Raw genomic sequence first — 20,411 nt, 5'->3', positions numbered from 1 at the left:
AGAAGAAACGGAAGATTTGAAAAAGCACACGCTTAGACATTTGTACCTGGAACTTTAAGAAGAGAAAAACATAGACAATTCCTATTACTGCAGACTTTATCAGAAAGCAATAAAAAAGCCTGAAGGAAGACGTGGGTGAAAGGAGGAGTAAGCCTACTTATATTTAAAACAAGCTGTAAAACCTGCTTCTCACGTTGCTTGCTTCATAATTGATAGAAAACCCCACCACATCCAACAAAAACCAATCAGCTTAAATTTGGAAGATTGCAGCGTCATCCATTGAAACAGATTCTAATGTTCCCATCAACTAATTGCTGTTTAAAGTATTGATTTGGGGAGATTGAAACCCCAACTCCCAAGGACAGGACAATGACTTGCAGGTATTCCATTCCATCCGTCTCTCTCCTTAGGGGTTTAATGCTGTTCTGGGACCTGGGTGGATTTCTGAGCCACACAATATACGAATAAATGTGTAAATGGCCAGGAGGAGGACTGCATCTTGTGGTGAACACAATTTATTTCCTTTTCAATTAAGTACATAGAAATATTTTATGAAAACAGTTAAATAAATTTTCCCGGCTGCTGCTTAGACGATCTCAAGAGCTGGAGCTCAGCGTGCTAAACAAACTCCACCCTTTATTACCTTTTTTCTTTAAAAAAAAAAGAGGCAGGAGGGGCACTGGGTGAGATTGATAGAAGGGTTCAGCTGCCATTGAGGCGCCAGGGACCAAAAGCGGTGCTGAGGCTCAGTGTCCCAGGCACAGCGCTGTGCTAACAGCACTGACAGCACTAACAGCCTGACAGTGTTCAAGAATAGACTGGACAACATCCTCAGAACCACGGTGTGAACTGTGGGGTTGTCCTGTGCAGGGACAGGAGTTGCACTCGATGATCCTTGTGGGTCCTTCCAACTCAGGACATTCTATGACTCTAACGGGGCTGCAGAGCTCTGGACCCAGGCTGGGCCATGCCCAGCTGCCCACACACCCTGTGCGGGAGGGGGCTGAAGGGAGCTGAGCTTCCCCGAAACACCCAGCAACAGGTGAGGGACGGGACGGGCTCCCTGCCGGCGCTCGGGGGGTTCACTTGCTCCGCAGTGTCTCCCGGGGGTTCGGGCTGCGCCCCAAGCGAGCAGCTCCGGACCCGCTCTGCCCGCCCTGTGCAGCTGCGGGCTGCTCACCCGGCAGCGCTGGGGGTCAACGAAAGAACAGGAAGACTAAAAGAATCACAGAGTCATTTCAGTCGGAAGAGACCCCCAGGATCATCGAGTCCAACCATAACCTAACCCAACTCCAGCACTAACCAGTGTCCCCAAGAACCTCGTCTAAACGCCTTTTAAACCCCTCCAGGGATGGTGACTCCACCGCTGCCCTGGGCAGCCTGTTCCAATGTCTGACAACCCCTTCTGTGAAGAATTTTTTGCTAATATCCAACCTAAACCTCCCCTGGCGCAACCTGAGGCCATTTCCTCTCGTCCTATGGATAAGTGCCGGGGGAGGCCGTGGCGAGGGGCCGGGAGCCGGGCCCGGCGCGGGGGTGCGGGGAGCGGCAGGCGGGGCCGGGCCGGGCAGGGCAGGGCAGGGCAGGGCAGGGCAGGGCAGGGCAGGCCGGGCAGGGCAGGGCAGGGCAGGCCGGGCAGGCCCCGCCGCCGCGGCGGGCGAAGGGCGCAGCGCGTCTCCATAGCAACCGCCTCCCACCCGGGCTGGGCCTGCAGGGCTCGGCGGCCGCCGCTCGGCGTGAGGCGGCAGCGGGCGGAGCGGGGGGCGCCGGGCCGGGCCCTCGGGCCGCCCGCCCGTGACCTACCTGCAGCCCCGCGCAGGTGACAGCCAGCGCCGAGTGCGCCGAGCAAAGCCTTCCCCGCCCTCCCCTGACCCCGCCACCTCCCTCCGCCTGATCGCAGGCCCCAATGGCCGGCGCGCAGCGGAGCCCCGCCCCGAGCCGGGTCAGGTCGCGCCGCCCCGTCCCGTCCCCCCCCGCTCCGCTCCGCTCCGCCGCCCGGGGCAGCGGCCGCAGCGCGGAACCCCGGGGCCGCTGTTCGCGTGGGCGACACGGCGCTTCCGCCGCGCCGCACCGCTCGCCTCTCCGGAAGCCGCATCGCACCCGCGGCCACGGTGATTAGCTGGAAGGGCCGGCGGGCAGCGCTGGGATTGGTCCTGCTGCCGAGCGTGGGCGGGGCAAAGGGGGGGGACTGGTTTCCTCTTACTTCCGGGGCGGTGGGGTGAGGGGCAAGATGGCGGTGCAGGCGGTGTATTTGGAGGCCGACGCGTTCCTGGTGTGCCTGAACCACGCGCTGAGCACCGAGAAGGAGGAGGTCATGGGGCTCTGCATCGGAGAGGTGCCGGGGCTGGGCGGGCGGGAGAGCCGGCGGGAGGCAGCGCTGCCCGGGCGGTGCTCAGGGCCCGCGCCGGTACTGACCGTGGGGCAGCGGGGCGGGGTGCGGGGCGGGGTGCGGGGCGGGGTGCGGGGCGGGGTGCGCCGGGCTGTTGCCCACTTGTGGGTTCCAGCTCTGTGTTCAGACTTGGTGCCTCAAGTTGTGCCAGGAGAGGTTCAGATTGGATACTGGGGAAAAAATCTTCACAGAAAAGGTTGTCAGGCACTGGAACAGGCTGCCCAGGGCAGCGGTGGAGTCACCATCCCTGGAGGGGTTTAAAAGGTGTTTAGATGAGGTTCTTGGGGACATGGTTTAGTGCCAGAGTGAGGTTATGGTTGGACTCAATGATCCTGGGGGTCTCTTCCAACTGAAATCATTCTGAAGTCAAAGCTTAGAGTTGGGGAAGGTTCCCCCTGCACGCCTGGCTGTACTCTGGTGCTTCCTGTGCTTTCTTTGCTGGCTTTTCCTTGTATGTAGTTGTTTCTTAGCAGAGGAATGATTATTTATTTTTCCTTCTGTGTATTAGGTTGACACCAGCCGAATTGTTCACATCCATTCCGTGATCATCCTGCGCCGCTCTGATAAGAGAAAAGATCGTGTGGAAATTTCGCCAGAGCAGCTTTCAGCTGCGTCTACTGAAGCAGAGATATCCTTTGGTGGAGACAGCAGCAAACTCACGAGTGAGGTGGTTTTACCTCAAACCTCTTTTTATGTGCTGTACTTTAGGCTTCTTCTGGTTGGCTTGAAGTTGTTTGCTGCTGCCTTCCTATACCTGCATGGTTTGGTGGGCTGTGCTGGCAGTTGCCATTCTCTGGAGTTGTTGTCAGTTCCAGCATTTGCAGTGGAATTCTGTTATAAATAGTTTTTATAATTTCTCTGTATTTTTGGCAAGGCTCTGTTTCCAGGTGCGCTGGAGAGCCTTTTCCCTACAGATGCTCCGGGCCGCTGTGTTGGACAGCTCGGTGCTGTGTCACTGCCATGTGCAAACAAAATCCAACTCACTTCTGCAGCCGTGGCATCCTGCAGTGCTGGGGAAGAGGCTTCTGTCAGCTCCCTGCTGTGTCTTGTCACCCCTCTAAAGGGATCTGGAATTCTTTTGACTGATGACAAGCGCTTATAAAACTGCTGTTTTTCCTTGTACAAAAAACTTCTTCCATTTACTCTGTTGGTTTCAAAAGCACCTTGACCTGCACACAGGTTGGCTGAAATGACAGGACGTCCCATGAGAGTCGTGGGCTGGTATCACTCTCATCCTCACATCACTGTCTGGCCATCGCATGTCGGTAAGAGCAGCCTAGGTCCAGGTTCTGTACGAAAAATTGCAGCTGACTAATTGTATTATTTAATTTACTGGATTTTCAGAGCTGCACATCCCAGCTATCGAAGTTTGGTAGGACAAGATTGTCTGGGTGGGCTTCAGGAACCTCTGCCAGTGTAGCCTTGTTCCTGTCTGCGTGTTCCCGGTTGCTCAGACTACCTGTGGCTCAGTCATGGATCAGCTATTGCTGTTCTTCCACACAGGAAAACTAGATCTAGCGTGTGGGCAACAGCAAAAGCAGCTGTGGGAACCATAGGGCTGTTCTGATAATTTTTGACTTTTGACACCTGTGAGTGTTAATGCAAAACCAAAAACATTTTTGAAAGAAGCGCTTGAGTGTCATATACATGTTGGGCATTATGGCTACACAGTGATTTGTGCCACCAAGCTGATGCAAAGATTATTTCTTGTTTTGTTAACTCATCATATGTTTTTAATATTTGCTGTTTAATTACATTTTAAATTGCCCTTTTTTTTTTTTTTAACCTCCAACAGTCTGCCCAACAGGTCTGTACTTACCTGGAGTAGGTGCTTTCAAATAAAGCTTGTGACCTTTGTTACCCGGTTCCAGGTCACCCTTCAAAAGGTGGCAAATATTTTTCTCCTCCTTCAAGTCACCAGTGCTGTTCTTATTCTCTTGTTTCTTTGTCCACAGATGTCCGCACACAAGCTATGTACCAGATGATGGACCAAGGCTTTGTAGGGCTTATCTTTTCCTGCTTCATTGAGGACAAAAACACAAAGGTAGGCAACTTAAAAATAGCAACAAACCCTCCAAGTACCCATGGCAAACATCAGCCCCAGGACAAAGCTGAAATCCTTGGATGAAGCCGGCAAGAAGGGCTGAGCTCTGCTCGGAGCACAGTCAAAGCATGGCTGGAATGGTGACGTTTGGATCGTAATCGCAACAACAAAAGAATGAGTTACTGATGAGGCTGCACTCAGCCACAGGCTGGCTCTGCAGCCAGCAGAGCTGGGCTGGTACTGGGGTTCTGGGGCTGCCTCAGATGGGTGCAGGGTGTGTGCTGACACACGCATGCACATGCTGACACGTGTGCTGACGTGTGTCAGTGCTCTGCGACTGCTCAGCCCGGCAGACAGAGCTGATCACGCCTCTGGCTTCCTTAGGAGATGCTGCTGTAGTGTGAGTGCTGTGTCTTGTCTGGGTTTCCCAGGTAGCTGTTGTTTAAGAGTTTCTTTTAATGGCTAATGGGTCTGCCAGTATCTGCTTGTAAACAGTTCTGGTGTCCCAGTTGAAGCTCAAAGCACGTTAAAATGCTGTTTGAAAGCATAAAATGCTATTTGAAAGCATATTCTGCTTCCTAAAGGACCTTGTGTTTTTAGCTGATTTTTTTGCTTTTGGAATCTGACTTTCTGCCATCTCTTTTAGACAGGCAGGATTCTCTACACCTGTTTCCAGTCCATTCAGGCCCAGAAAAGCTCAGAGTGAGTACAGCAGAAAATACGTCCAGCATCAGGTTGCGTTTCATCTTGTCTCTCCTTTCTGGGTTGTCTCAAATAAGTGGCTTCTAGACTCATCATGAGGAGCAAATATTGCATAGAAAAGCCTGAATGAGCTCTCTGTATTTCTGTTAATGCAGGCTGCTTGAAGAGAATCTGAAGATTAGGACTGGTTAATTTAGCCTAGACAATTTTGTATCTTAAGATTTGGTTCAGGACGTGGTAGCCAGAGTTTGAATTTGTGCTGTAATCTGTGATGCAGAAGTCCCAGCCTTTTGTTTTCAACTCCAGAGGTTGAGGCTTCAGCTTGCATGGTGTAGAGTCCCCACCAACCACACGCATGCTGTGTATCACTTTTTTTTTTTCCTCTCCTCTACTGCTTTGAAGTGAATTGTGTCGGCTGCCCTTCTAGGTATGAAAGGATTGAGATTCCTATTCATGTTGTCCCTCATGAAACCATCGGGAAAGTGTGTCTGGAATCAGCTATAGAGCTGCCCAAGATCCTTTGCCAAGAAGAGCAAGATGCCTACAGGAGAATTCACAGGTAACAACCCTGGGGCTGCAGCCCTCTCCATGACTGTCTTTGCTAACGTGTTCTGCTCTTGCTATAAGTACCATAACCTTAGCAGGAATATAGAAAATAAGTATTAGCAGCTTGTGTAGGAGAACTGATTGAATACCTTCACATTAAAGAGTTGAAGTTCTCTCAGCCTTGCACACAAAAGTGAAACGTAACTGCTCCTTTGCTGCAACCAAAAAAGCCAGTGTGTGTGAGCTAATGGTGGCACTTCAGTGACGTGTGTGATAGTAATTCGTGTTTAACCAGGGTAAGAGTGCTGAGAAGTCTGAAAAAATAAGTACCATTTTTTTTTTCCTGCCTCTTGTGCCCAACTCTTACGTTTCTGCGCTGTGGGATCTTTGTTATCCTTGTGAATGTACAGGGCTTAAACAAGTGAAGAGGCTTAGATGTACCTGCAGTGTCGGTAGGTAGCTGGTTCTGTGGCCTGGGTTTGCCTAATGTGTGCAATTCACTGCTGCCTTGTCACTGACCTGTGTCCCTTTCATTCTCCTAGCCTTACCCACCTAGACTCCGTCACCAAGATCCATAACGGCTCAGGTAAGGATTCCTTTTCTGCATGCTGGAGCCCAGGGAGCTGCTCCCAGAGTCAAAACAGGGGAGGCTTGAGCAGGGGTTGGCTTGGCTCTGACTTCAGGGGACAGTAGAGCACAGCTGCGCAACAGGCATCCCTTTGCCATAAAAGGCACGTGTAAATAACTATAAAAGCACAAACTTCTCTTTTTATTTGTCATACAGTTAATTTCCAATTTCCTTGTTGCATTAAGTCTACTGGAGGAGCAGAATTGTAACTGAATGCTTTAAAGGAAACCATCAAGGGCTATAAAATAACCTAATCCTGGGTTTTCTGAATGCTGTTATATCCTTTGACCTTTGTACCATTGGTTAAAATTAGAATAGACTTTGGGGTTTTTTTTGATTTATTTTTGTTTTAGAACAGCAATGGGATTTTGGATTTGGTGATTGTTAAAGTAGCGTCTCACTGATCTATGTGCATATTCGCATCTCCTGGTGCTTCCTCTAGATCGTGTACATATGACATCTCTTAGTTAGCATCAGTGCTGACTTATATGCAGATTCCTGTTGTAGGTCTGTCATCCCCCCAGGTATCTAAAGGTCAGATGGAAGTGCCTTGTTTCACAAACTGCTAATTCTGACTTTCCTGTGGGGAATGTCTGGTTGCCTTGGGCAGGATGTTGGAGGGTTTCCCTGACTGTCTCTATTGCTCTCGATTTTGGGGTTGTTGTAGCAAACTGAGACTTCTGTGTGTTTGCACTGGTGTGATATGTTCTTGCCCTTCCCAGTGTTCACAAAGAACCTCTGCAGCCAGATGTCTGCTATCAGTGGGCCGCTCCTTCAATGGCTGGAGGACAGATTAGAGCAGAACAAGCAGCGGGTGCAGGAGCTGCAGCAGGAGAAGGAGCAGCTCCTGGAGGAACTGGCTGCTTTAGAGTGATGGACGAAATACAGACTGTTCAGAAAAGAGATGTGAAAAAAAACTGTACAAGACCTACTCCTGGCTGAAGGGTGGCCCTGTGTTGCCTTGTGGTGAAGATCCAAGCTGTGTCTCTCCTGCCCCACGCAGCAAAGAGCACTTTGACAGGATAAGGGCTTTATCTGCCCCAGCTTGGTGGAGAGCGGTGGTGTCTCTCCATGTGCTGTGTGATGCAGTGGACCTCTAGTTCTGTGATGGGGTTGGGCAGCACCTGAAGAGACTTCAGTTCTGGAGGACACACACCATGGAATGAGTTGTTTCTCCCTCTCCTTTATTTTGTCCGAAGTCTTATTGCTTTACATGTGTTTCAGGAGCCTAGAACAGGAGGTTCAGAGGGGAAAAGTGTGTCCCTGCAATCCTATCTGATGCTGCCAACTTCTGCCTTCTTTTAGTAGCTTCAGTTGACCATGGTCTTAGATCTAGTAATGTTCTGGATTACTGGTTATCCACCTAGTCAGGTAAGAGGTGGAAGGGAAGATTGCGAACAGACCTGGAAGAACTTTGACGTAGGATCTGTGTTCAGCATACTTCAAACCAAATAAAGAATTCCAAAGCCAGAGCTGTTCGGAGTAGAAATGAAATAAATGCTACAGAGTGCCAGTGCCTGCATTTTTGGGACACAGTCTGTTCTCTCTTATTCCATGTGGTTCTGTTGCGTGCCCAGCACTGATTTTTCTCTACAAACTAGCCTGGTTCTGCTGGTGCAGTGAGAGGACTGGGGTTCTGTTCCAGAGAGGAAAAGGTTAAGATGCTGGGAACTGACAGATATGCAAGCCTGTCATTGTTACATGCTTAATGGTAGCCATTTCATTAGATTGAAATTGAATGAAATAACTGTTGAACAAATCCCTTAAATGGTCTTGCTGATGCATTTCAGAGTATCCCCTGTCAGGTAAGTAGTCATCTGCTTTCTGTTACGCGAAGTCTGTCTTGTGTGAGTGAAGGAACCAACAGCACAGTTAAAACTTCTGGTTTGGTTTGGCTCCTTGGCTTTAATCTGTCCTCACATGCTCAAGTAGATGAAAATGAGTTGCTTGAATTACTGCAGGAGAGGCTTTTCAAAGGTCAGTGTCTATCCCACTGTTACTGTTTTCCAGTTCAGGTGCTCTGTACCTTTATCCTTCCTGGGGCAGCAGGTGCCTCACTGCCCGTCTTGATGAGAGTTCCTGGAGATCAGCTGGCAGCCCTAAACCTCATCATCTCTGTGGGGACAGGGCTGGTGACAACGGGCTCTGCACAGTCAGTGAGGCTGGGGACACCTCTGGGACAAGGTCCAGTGAAGGATGTGGGTGATGCCAGAGGTGACCATGCTGCTGTGCCATGGATTTTCTAGCATTGTTACATCTTGCTCACTCTTGCCCATTTTAGAAAAGGCCCTAGGGGCTTCTTTATTACAAGTATTTAATGCTAAAATATTACAATAATCTGGAATCCTCCAAAGCATATTCTTAGACTCATGTTAGACTCATACCACTACATACAAAATTTAAGTGGCATCAAGAAAGGAAGCTTATTGAGGTATCACCAGGAATCTTGAAGCCTGGTTTTTAAAGCAAAATCAGCACTGAGTGTCTGTGGATGGGTTTCTATTAGATGAAGATTTGTTACTGAACGAGCCAGGCCCAAAGGCATTTCAAGGCCACCCTGGAAAGCTGAAAAGAGGACCTGCCATGGGAGTGAGGCATTTCTACAATAACAAGGCCTCAACATGATGTAAATCAACAGACCTATCAGCAGTGAGACTCCAGCGCATGAACATAGATGATATCCAATTAGTGAATGCACAATTGGAGCGTGGACGCGTGATCGAAGAGTAGTTGCGTATATAAGGAGGCTTGTTTCTGTAATAAATGGCTCTAGCGTGATTCACATTGAATCGGAGTGCAGAGTCATTTATTTGCTTCTTTATTAGAAGTATTTAATGATAAAAATATTACAATAATCTGGAATCCTCCAAAGCACATTCTTAGACTCATGTTAAATTTTGTATGTAGTAGTACGAGTCTAAGCGGCATCAAGAAAGGAGGCGTATTGAGATATCACAAGGAATCCTGAAGCCTGGTTTTTAAAGCAAAATCAGCACTGAGTTTCCGCATGACTTCGGTGTGACTCAGCCCATGCTGCTCTCTTTTAGTGAGTCCATAGTTTTCTTTCACATACTTTGCAAAGGGTGTTAGTTGCGTCCTGGCAGGAGTGCCGTCCTTGCGCACGGGCTGGCTCAGGACCAGCTCCCCCCCGCAGAACGCGCACATGTAGCGCTCTGTGTCCAGAGACTTGGAATGACGGCCAATCCTGAAATGGAAAAATACATACTTAGATTTCCCAGTTGCGGTAGACAGTAAGTACTTGTGGGAAAGGAAGGGCTCCTTGCTCTCTGCCAGGCTACGCGGGTCAGATTTCTAAGCTGGCATTTTTGAATAGGAAATGGACCACATGCTTCATACAGCAGAATGATCAACTCTGTATTACACATTTCTCTACCCTAGAACTTTTCCAATACCTTTTCAGCTTGGTTCCTTGGAAATACCACCCCCACTAAAAAGCCTATAATAGGATCAGTGTTGATCATGAAACCAGAGATGAGTGGCCAAAATTTTTAACAAGTTCACTCAACTACAGTAGAAGGTGAATCCAAATTTTCAAGCATTGCTCGAACAATGTAAAGTGAGAGCACCCACATGGATGTGACCTTTCCCTGCCATCTTCTTCAAAACTGAGACATATTCTGATCTCTTAATGCTTCCCAAAGACCTTCCATCATCACCCATGGTCCTCAGGAGACACTTCTGCCTGTCCTTACCTCTGAACTGCAACTGACACTACCTGGAAGTGAATGTGGAGTCACATAGTGAGGTTGTGTGGGCTCAGGAAACATGGAATGACCACTCAGCATCCCAATTGCTTCACAATTTATAAGAGACCTGTGATTTTGAGACACAGGGGATTGCCACGTCACATTACTCACGTAGCTTTGCACAGGACGCACACATAGGTGAATTTGTAATTAATTTCATAGTTGTGGCATCGTGTTACCACTGGCAGTTCTGGATGAATCATCACTGATTTGTTGGCATAGAATCTCCAGAATTGTCCGTGTCCGTTGCGAACACCATTGATCAGCCAGGTGGCTGCATGACAAAGCTCATGAACCAGCGTGTCTCGAAGACGATCTTGGGGTAAGGCAAAAGAAACTAAGATCAGTCATGTGCAGGCAAGTACAGGCTTTCAACCTTAGTCACTGCTTCTGGCCTTAGATACTCATTCTTTATTAAGATGCAAACAGTTATTTTGAAGGTTAGAATTACCAGTGTTTTGTTGTTTTATTTTTTCTAATGAGTCCTGAAACATTTATTTACACCAAGACTCATGGATTGCTTTTCTAACACTGATATTTTTCATCCAGAAACAACTAGAGCTCAGCACCGAACTGTTTCCTCAAATAAAGTAGAATATTTCAGCTGGAAGAGACCTGCAATGATCTCACATTTTTCTACATCTGCCCAGCCTCTTAGAAGGGTTGTGAGGACAAGTACTACCATTAATGATTTATTCAAGTTAATAGGAAATTTCAAAGCAGGGTCCAGTTCCAGTTCTCTTAGGCCTCAGATTCATGTTTTTGTCTCTAGAACTCACTTTCTCAAAGAAAAACCAAATCAGCATTTCTTTTACCTACCTGCAGAGTCACAGACTTTCTCTGAAAGTTCTATGCGAGCATAACGCTTTGCTTCAGGACCTTTTGTCAGCCCACTTACACAATATCCTGCTGTTTTTCTCATTTTCTTATTCCAGGTTATTACCATTTTCTCTGGTAGCTGAAAAACAAAACAGTACATGTAATTGAGCCCCAACAGGCCCCAACAGCAAAGGGAAGTAAATGCTCTTATCCGTCAGCAGTACTACAAGTAGCGATGAGGTTGTGGTAACGCTGCAGAGGTCACTAGTACACGTTACTCCAGTGAAAGCTGAATAAGCAACAGTGGTTAAGCAACCTCGTGGTTTTTACAGCAGCAGAAAGCCACAGCTGCCTTTGCTGGGGTCTGCTACAAGAGGCAGCAACAGAAACATCCCTGGGCCGCTGAGCTGATGACAATGCAGGTGCTAGAAAATACATGAAGATAATTATCTGTCACCTCTTCAAAGATCAAACTGATCCGAGGCCCCTCAGGTTCCCTCCTCATGGGCTCTGGGCCACCATCCAGACTGCTCACTTAGGGATGGTACAACCACTGCGGCCGGGAAGGTGAGCCAAGCTGAAAACTGCTGCCGTGGTGACAAACCCGTTTCAAAGAAACTGCTTGAACTAAGTCATTGCTATAAAGCTTAACTTGTAACTGAAGAGGATAAAGAGCAATCACGTCCAAAAGTGAGGAGCGACACATTAACCAGCATTTTAGAATTGTAGTTTTTGTTTTGAAGCCAACCTTCTGCTCAAAGATGGTACTGTTATACAGAGAGAAGAGCTTCTGTGCCAGCTCCTCCTTATTTTTCTTGAAATACTTCACGTAGTCAGAAGACGGATTTGAGAGATCTTGCAAGAAACAGCCGGGCACTGAGCACACCCTGAGCCTGCAAGAAAAGCCATAAAGCAGTTTACTGAAGTACGGAGATATCACATTGAAAAATAATGGCCACTTTATGGCCAATAAAGATCTCTGGGGTGCTGCCGCCAGCATAAACCTCTCCTGACTCTCTTCACTGATTTGCTCTTGCGAGGCCAGTAAGACACACGTCCTTATGCTGTCTTCTTCCCCCGCCAGGGGCATGAAAGGGCAGAGCTGTTGCAAGAGTTACTTCATTAATTTACAAAACTAGATTATGAGGACTCCTAAGTAGGAGAAGAGAGTGGTTCAGATCTTCATGACACAGCGAGCCACAAGTGTTCCAAAACTTGATCGTATTGATGTATCAACAGCCCTAACATGATCACCCACAATAAAGGTATATTTTCAGAAATATAGCCAAAGATGCTCTGGGAATCCTCAAGAATTCATACAGGGGAAGGAGATATTCCTCTAGGATGACTAACAGCAATACTGCAGCATCCTGAAAAAGCATCAGTTTTGAAGACATCGTTTCAAGGTTTTGTATTGGTATACACAATCATAAAATAGCTAAAAGGAACATCACATGACTAAAAGGCAGAATAAAGGCAGCCGTTAGAAATGAAACATATTATTCTGAAAAACTTAAGCTGCATCCATGGAAAGAAAAAGAAACATGAATTCTGCAAGTTATAAGGATACACATCAAAAATATCAAGACAAGCTTGTTAAAAGGCATGAATTCCTAATAGACTCGGTTTTTATACATTTTCAGAGGCAGGCAGCTGGATAAATAGAATCTGTAGGGCCAGTCCACATTAGAAGTCTGCTGCACCAAGACAACAAATAGTGAGAGAGCTCACCCTTACATAGATTTGACATCTGTCAGATTTATTTGTCATCAATTCCTCTAAGCAGAGAACAGCTTCTATTCTCCCTGTCATACCTGAGAGTGAAAGCTTTGATTTCCAGCTACTCTACCATTAGCAACTGCTGAATTGGCAGCAGAAGTTCCCGGTTCCAGAAATGTCACAACGTCACCCTAGGCAAAATGCTTAGCATCTCTTTGTCGATCTAGAAGGGTCCTAGAACCCAGTGAAGATGGAGAATCACTTACTTTCTCTCCGTCTTGGCTGATTGTGAGCAACTGACTAAATCATTTCTTGGAGTCCTTCCAGAAGCCACTGTCCTGGAAGGTGTTTCCTGAAGTAAAAGGGAGTTCGGCCTTGGTGTCTTGACTCCCTCCCCTTTCAGGCGCTGGGCATCCTCACAGGGTGGCCTCATGTTTTCTAGTTCAACAGAAGGAGTCACAGGATTACACACTGTCCAGTAATTGGGAGCACAGACGTCAGCAACCAGGTAATGGACAAAGGTGAAAAGAGTCAAGTACTCCACCTCAGCACACACACTCTCACTGCGCGTACGTGAACACAACAGCTTTTACAACTGATGGAAAGGTAATTGCTGGGATATACTACAAAGCTGCCGTTCCACAAAGGAGAAGCAAACCCCAAACTTCCACACATTCCCTCCAGGTAGCGGAGGGAAAACCATTTGTGGCTTTGCTCAGGCACTTCTGTGACATTATGTCAATTCAAAATCACCGCGAGCATGTTGGGAGCTGTAATGCAGAGACACCATTTGAACAAAACCACCGTTCTGACCTGTCATGTACCAGAAGTCACATCGTTCGTTTCCCAGGCAGGTTCTGATCGGGTCACTGCCTGTTTCCCCAGCCCACACCCGGACAGATCGCTAAAACAAGCGACCCCAACTCCAGAAATCAAGGACTGTGTCAAGGTTTGCGGTTCCAGGAGATGTTCTCTCTGCCAGCTTTTCTACAACTGTGCCCCCGTTTGGGCCACTTGTTTCCTTTCGCTATTCAACCATCTATGGAGAAGCCACCGCAGCTGCTAGTTCACTTCTAGAAGATGTTTTCTAGACCACATTGACAAATTCTAATAAAAATTAAAATTTGCTCTTTCCCAGGCCGTATTTCCATGCTGTCAGGCATCCCCTTCCATAGGTCTCCTTGCCCTCAACTAGTTCTTGTTAGTGAGGAGGGCACCCAGCGTTTATTCTTCTAGAAAGAGATTTGTTTTCACTTGCTCTTCCTCAGCAACAGCCCTTTTCCCTTTTCCCCTGCAGCTGGGCTCACTTCACTTAGTCGAAGGAGAGAAGGAGCTTCTGGTTCAGGAAATCCTCATTACAAACTGTATTTTAAATAAAAACTGCTCAAAATTTCAGTCTTACCAAAATGACAGCTTCACATTAACTGCTATCATCCATTAAAAAACTAGTTATCATTCAAAATCACCAATTAGATTTGTTTTCAGAACAACTTTACAAACAAAAAACATGTACAATTATAGGAATTGTAAAATCAAGCAATAGTGAAAAACTTAAAACTTGATACCCCAAGACGGGTAGAATCACCTTTCAGAATGCTCAGGGGAATGACTTCTCATTGCATCAAATTCAAATGCAAGGTGCCAGTTGCAATTCTAAAGCACGGGCCATACAAATGAACATAATTAGCTAATTAGCAATACCATTGCTGCCAATAGGTAGCCTGCAGTTTAACTAAGAACAATTGCTTACCAGTTGCACTTGGCTGATAGACAGTTCTGCTCGTGCTTAAGACTGGTTGTCGGGGTGTACTGCGTTTCATTACCCGTTCTATTAATGATTCAAATTCATCGTCGGAGCTGCCCGATTCTACCTCTTTACTTTGTCGTGGTGCCGCACTTGGCACTTCATTCTCTACACCCTTTTCACAGCTGCTTGCTTTCCTCCTAACAGGCAGGTCTGCGCTGCCTCTGGAAACGGGTTCTCGTGGATTTTGGGGAGGTGGGAGTTCTGTGCAGCTCCCCGTCTCTTTCAGGTCTGTCACTCCCTGTTTTCGGTAGCCAGGCCATGGACTTTCGACAAAGACAGAACATTCAGTGTCACTTGAAGCCTCTGAATATTGCAATTTTTGGCAGCAACTGTTTTTCTTTGCAGGAGTCATCCACTTTGGGGTCTGAAGATCTTTCTGTGCTGCAATTCAAAACAAACAGCCCAAAGTTTTGGTAACTTCATTTAGACAACCTGCCTTCTTTCTTTACCCAGCATCTTTTGGCTACAGAGTGACTTGTTACAGCCATAGCAATGCTGGTTTGCATTCCCAAAGTCCTCTCTGCACAGCAACCATCCCGTATTCGCAGCTCACTCTAATCAGCCATGAGCTGCTGCTCTTTCTCCAGACCCAAATACTTGCAGATCGTCCACAGTATCTGCAAACCTACAGCAACACTTTGGAACATACACTTATCAGAACACTATGACCGTGCTTCCCCCTGTTACCTCTAGAGGAAACAGAAAAGCCTTTGTTACCCTCAAGGAAAAGACAACGTGACCTTACGTTGAACAAGCTCTCCCAGAAATCTATGGGCTCAGCAATAAATGCTCTTTCCACCCATTAAAATTTCTGCTTCATATTTGGTGTCCAACAATTACTTGCCATTCTTCGTTGTGCTCTTTTGCACTTTCAAGTCCAAGAAGACATCATCTGAGTCATCAATAAAGTCCTTCAAACTGTAAAACAAGCAAAGAATGTGAAAAGGTAGGCACGAGCAGGGAAACAGAAGAGTAAGTTTGCCTTACGAAAAGAGCAAACTAAAAAAGCCCCCAATATACCACTATCAGTTGCTCACAGCAGATGTTACCAGCCATGTCCATCAGTAGGAATGGCCGCAGAGAACGCACAGCTCCAAACAGCCCATTTTACATTTGACCTGAACATACGGATTGGACACAACAGTTCTCCTGTCTGCACTCGCTCCTACACACGTATCTGCCTCTGAATCACTACAACATTTGATTATTTTTCTGTGTTCCGAATGGTAAACATGATACAGAAAACTAATATATAAACATTGAAAGTAATGAATGACAGCACCCACCTTGCTTCCGCCTTTTTAGAAACAGATTTGGGAGTTTTCAATCTAGCTAAAACTGAAACAATAGAAGATTAATTAAGAACAAGCTCCTGTTTCATTTGTTATGCATTTTTAAGAGAAAAGTTTGCAACTAGTAAAAATTCAGTCTAAAGTCTTAAAAGAAACCCCCAAACCGAACATAAGAATCCTTTATATATAAATTCCAGCTCTTAATTCCTCAAAGCTGAGAGCAGCTGTCTGGCATTTCCTTCATCATTCAATCCTTGCCCAGCACAAAGCCCCACAAGAAGTGCTGTTATGTGTCTCGCACTATCCAGTGTAGCCTCCTCGTGTATGTGGATCGTTGGGGGCGGAATTGAATTTAGTTTATCGATATTTTCTCCGAGCATTTCAATGCCTGCAGGTAGCAGTCTTCCTACTGCAAACAGTTGCCCACATGCTTCTTTCACTAAGTGACTCCAAAAAAAAACGTTCAGACAAAACAGTACAACAGTAGCCCACCGCAGAACAGCAATTCAATACTGCTGCTCAGAAATAAATGTGTTCTAGTCACTCCAGGAACACTGAGGTGACTGCCAAACACAAACCGCACAGTAACACCACAGTGATGCTGCACAGGCTTGAAGCAGTGACTCTGAATAGAGTATCAGAAATGCCATCAAAATTTCACACACCATGGTTCTGTGAGATTCAGGAAAGCTGGAGGGGAATAAATTTCATTAAAGCATAAATCAGGCTGGGGAGAAGGGAAACAACTGTCCTTTCTTCAGAACACAGAGGGCCAAAATAGCAGTTAAGGAAGGTTCATTCTCGCAATCTAAAGCTGCATGCATCACTTCAATGAGATTATAAACTTTTACACTATGCCATAAGCCCAAAAGCAGAAGATAAGTTTGCTCAGTAAAGCTTTAATGGCTGATGGGTAGATTCTGGTACCAGGAAGGGCAGATGAGCTACACCCAAATGCTACCCTGAAAACACAGCAAAAGTTAAAAAGCATAAGATAGGCCAAGTGTTGTCCTCTTAGAAAATCACAAGGCATGGGGGGAAGAATTCAAGACCTTGAAGCTCACAAAATATTTGGAGCGGTAAGTTATTTTCATGTTTAGCACTCCGCAGTCTCCAGCGCTGCCTTCATTGCGAAAGCAAACGCGGCATCCGCCGCCTCCCAGCCCCCGCGCCCAGGTGGCCCCATGAAGCCAAGCGGCCAGCAGCCTTCCCACACAACCACAGCCACAGCACTCCTGCCCCAGGGAGAAGCACCAAGCCAAGGAGCCTGACAGCTGGTCACAGGAAACTGAGAGCTTGCAGAAAAATATGACCTGCTACTTAATAAATCAACTCTCTTTAGTTTCTTGTCTCTTGGCACATACGTATTTTCATTGCACTCTTTCCCACAGCTGTCGCTATAGTACGGCAATAGAACAGGGGGATTGGACTAGATAACCTCTTGAGGTCCCTTCCAATCCCTAACATTCTGTGATTCTGTGTAACAGCTTTGTAAATATTCCGCTCCAAGCCCAACCGTTTACTCCCAAATACCTTCCACAGCAGAGCTGACTCGTGATTTTGGGGCTCAACCACCTCCCAGATGGAGAAGGCAGAAAGAGAGCAGGAAAAAAAGAGCAGACTGACAAATATTTAAGTTTTAATAACGACAGAAAAGTGAACAATGACCTAAAAAATGGGCAGTATTGAAATATTTATCAGATTTAAAAGCCCAAAGGTAGCACAGGAGCTATATACAGCGCATTTTAATTCAGTTAGATATAAGTAGTAAGGCTTGATGATGCTTAAGGATCGTTCACGTGGCACTGAGCTGGAGTACAGCACGAACTCTAAAGTAATGAGAAATCTGCTTTGGAAGGATCTGGACTGACACAAAGTGATATGCAAAAGTCAAACAGATACAACTTGTTGACTTACCATTTCAACCACCTCTGTTCAAAGGTTGAATATGTAATTAGGAGCATATTGCAAGATTTACAAACCTTTAAATTACTTACCAGTCTGAAACCCACTTGAGATGTAGTAGAAGCATGATTAGTCCACCTAAGGAACGAGCTAAACAGAACTCTTGCAACAGGAAAAGAAAGCAGTGTGTACTCAAGTACCCTCGCACAAAACGATAGTCATAATGGCTGTTACCAAAACGGAAAATACAAACTTCACGTTTTGTATGTACAGGCTAAACGTAAAGATAGGGAGTTATGCACAGCAGAAGCCATCGTGTAAAATTTAGTATTCAATTCCATCTTACCAGGACTTTGAGCCACTAGGAAAAGCCAAAAACCTCCCTCATACAGCAAAAGCCATGACATGTAAGATGGAATTCTGAGTATTTAGACACATGTTTGGAACAGTAACTGCTTAGCGAATATGTTTATTCAAAGACTCTCCGTAGACTGAGAGGAAGCAAGTGACAGGGAACAGACAAAACTACGGCAAGAAGAAAAAACAACGTAAGGCAAAAAGTATCCAAGATTGAGACAGGAGATTCAGGAAGGCTCACTGCAGCACAGGGTGCCCCCGCGCACCGAGAACAGGGACTGTGCAGCGGGAGCAATGGGAGAAAGTCATGTGTAAAAACCACTTCGCTGTAACAAGGTAGAAACGTGTCCTTTTAATGCTCTTTCAGAAAACCAACTAATATGTGCTATTACTTACACATTTCAAATTCCTCATCGTCACTGCTGGAAGAGAAGCACAGCACACTGCTGCAAAAAACGGAATGCAGAATAGCATCAAGAACGTTAGGTCAGCAGCAGGAGGGTCTGCACGTCCGCTGGTCTGAGACACCGGTGAACAATGAGAGCAAATATATACTGAAAAAACACTGAGTGTCTAAAATAGGCTGAACTGTTTCAAATGGTTTAAAATAGAAATATCAGAACTTGTATATTAAAATTTAAAACAACCGCATATGTTCAGTATTCAAGTAGCAATCAATTGCTGTCAAAATCTGAAAACTGAACTGTTTGGAGACGCAGGCTTAGGATGCAACGTTGGTTTAAGTTCAAATTGGGTGTCAGAAGGGACAGAAAGCTTGTTTCTCGTCTTACGTGTGGTATATGATCAGGTAGTCATGTTGTATTGAGTCTGAAGCCTAAAACCACCGAAAAATGAGAAAAAAGCTGCTTTTGTATGAAGTGCAGTTTAACACGCCCGCCGGGAATACTTAGCAACCTTTCACAAGGCTGTTTGTGACCCGCAGAATGGAGCGTGGCCACTCGGGCTGCAGTTCTCATGCAAGCCACAATACTCTTACTATTAACTTTATTTTCTGACAAAACCCAAACGTGAACAACTTGAAAAATACACTACACAAACGCTTAAAAATATGAATACAGCTTATTTCAATCACATTAAAGCTACCTAAAGCTTAAAGACCATAATTCTGAAACACGTTAATACCTACCTACTATCATAAAGCAATTCAGGGCGTAATTTAAAGTTCTATTTAGATATGATCTATAAAAATAACGCGAGGGCCGGGGCTGCTGCCCGCCGAGCGCGGCCTCACCTGCCGGCCCGCCGGCCCCGGCCGGCCCCCGCGGCCTCCCCGCCGCGTTCCGCGGCCTCGCTCCCGGCCCGGCACTGCCCGTGTGCGGCGCGGCGCTCCCCGCCCCGGGGGCCGCTCTGCTGCGGGGAGAGCGCGGCCCGACCCCCGGCCCGGGGCGCTGCGGGAGCAGCGGGGCCCGGCGCCTCCATCGCCTTCAAACCGCCCGCGCCCGCCGCGCCGCTTCCTGGCAGGAGCGTGCGCGCCGCCCGCGCCTGCGCACTCGGGAACGGAGCGGCGGCTCCGCTAGCGGCGGCTCCGCGGGGAGGCGCAGGCGCAGAACGGCCTGTGGCAGCGGAGCTGCGTGGCGGAGCTCCGGCCCGCACCGAGCACCGGCGGCCCGCACCGAGCACCGGGAGCTCCGGCCGGGCGCAACCGGGAGACAAAATGACCCGAGACAAACCGGCAGCAGCGCTGGCGAGGCTGACACGGGTTTCAAACCACAGCGCTTACCGCACCGCGGAGCTGAAGGAGCGTACGCAAAACAAGGATACGAACGGCTGCACCAAGGGAGCCCGAAATGAATGATTTGCCCTGAGACCAGCACCTATTCAGGTAACTAAGTTAGAGGGCTCGGTATCTCCAGCAAAACACTTGAGAGGAGGAAGAGTTTCTCTTTTTCTTCCAGCAGACTGGAAAAAAAATGCTGAATGCTCACCTTGATCAGTAAGCGAGAGACTTTTTAAGGCTTAGAAACGTGGGGAAAATAGGATCATTCTGTTGGAAGTGTAGTTTGGGTTTTCTAACGTGCTTTATGGGCAGTTGACTATCCTGAAAGAGAACTCCGTAGTTCTGTGAAGTTGCCGTACACACTGGAGTTCTTGCATTAGTGAAAAGAAAGGAAGGGTAGTTGAAGCAGTTGTGGATAGTGCACTGCAAAGGCCAAACGAAACAAGCTGCTGTGAGGCCCCAAAACATCTGTGAATGAAGCACGCACGCACACCAGAGCTTCCGTGTTCGGGTGAGCTTAGTCTAAGGCAGTGGAAACAAAAGCCATTTCTGTACAAGATCTACCCTCACCTGGGATTACTTCTGCTGGAATGAACAGCATTTTATTTAGAAATTACAGAATGGGAGATGAAAAGCCAGCAGTTCAGAACACTCTTCTGACAGCAGCACAAGAAGAGCAGCAGAAAACACAAAACGTT

At 47.1% G+C, this 20,411-nt stretch overlaps 2 protein-coding genes across 3 annotated transcripts; one reads left to right on the top strand and one right to left on the bottom strand.

Annotated features, from left to right (window-relative positions):
• The first annotated feature begins 2,218 nt into the window (after positions 1–2,218).
• Positions 2,219–7,786, top strand: BRCC3 (BRCA1/BRCA2-containing complex subunit 3). 2 transcript variants are annotated; one of them, XM_080352862.1, is made up of 8 exons: positions 2,219–2,335; positions 2,898–3,018; positions 3,568–3,654; positions 4,345–4,433; positions 5,080–5,135; positions 5,563–5,694; positions 6,224–6,267; positions 7,032–7,786. In XM_080352862.1, exons 1-8 carry the CDS (start codon positions 2,231–2,233, stop codon positions 7,181–7,183), a joined length of 786 nt encoding a protein of 261 aa, XP_080208988.1. In that variant the 5' UTR covers positions 2,219–2,230; the 3' UTR covers positions 7,184–7,786. The 2 variants fall into 2 exon arrangements, with proteins under 2 accessions (XP_080208988.1, XP_080208989.1); XM_080352863.1 differs by having other exon boundaries at positions 6,466–7,167.
• A 1,331-nt stretch (positions 7,787–9,117) lies between these two features.
• GCNA (germ cell nuclear acidic peptidase) lies at positions 9,118–19,415 on the bottom strand (the record flags this gene model as incomplete). Its single annotated transcript, XM_080352728.1, has 10 exons — positions 9,118–9,514; positions 10,188–10,392; positions 10,896–11,034; positions 11,644–11,788; positions 12,881–13,052; positions 14,365–14,802; positions 15,266–15,339; positions 15,708–15,759; positions 18,372–18,397; positions 19,228–19,415. 10 exons carry the CDS (start codon positions 19,413–19,415, stop codon positions 9,262–9,264), a joined length of 1,692 nt encoding a protein of 563 aa, XP_080208854.1. The 3' UTR covers positions 9,118–9,261.
• Positions 19,416–20,411: the final 996 nt, after the last annotated feature.

Source organism: Nesoenas mayeri (assembly GCF_963082525.1).
Source record: "Nesoenas mayeri genome assembly, chromosome: 13".
In the NCBI taxonomy this organism is placed as follows: Eukaryota; Metazoa; Chordata; class Aves; order Columbiformes; family Columbidae; genus Nesoenas; species Nesoenas mayeri.
The sequence above is the reverse complement of the archived record's forward strand: the minus strand, read 5'-3'. Positions and strand labels throughout refer to the sequence as shown.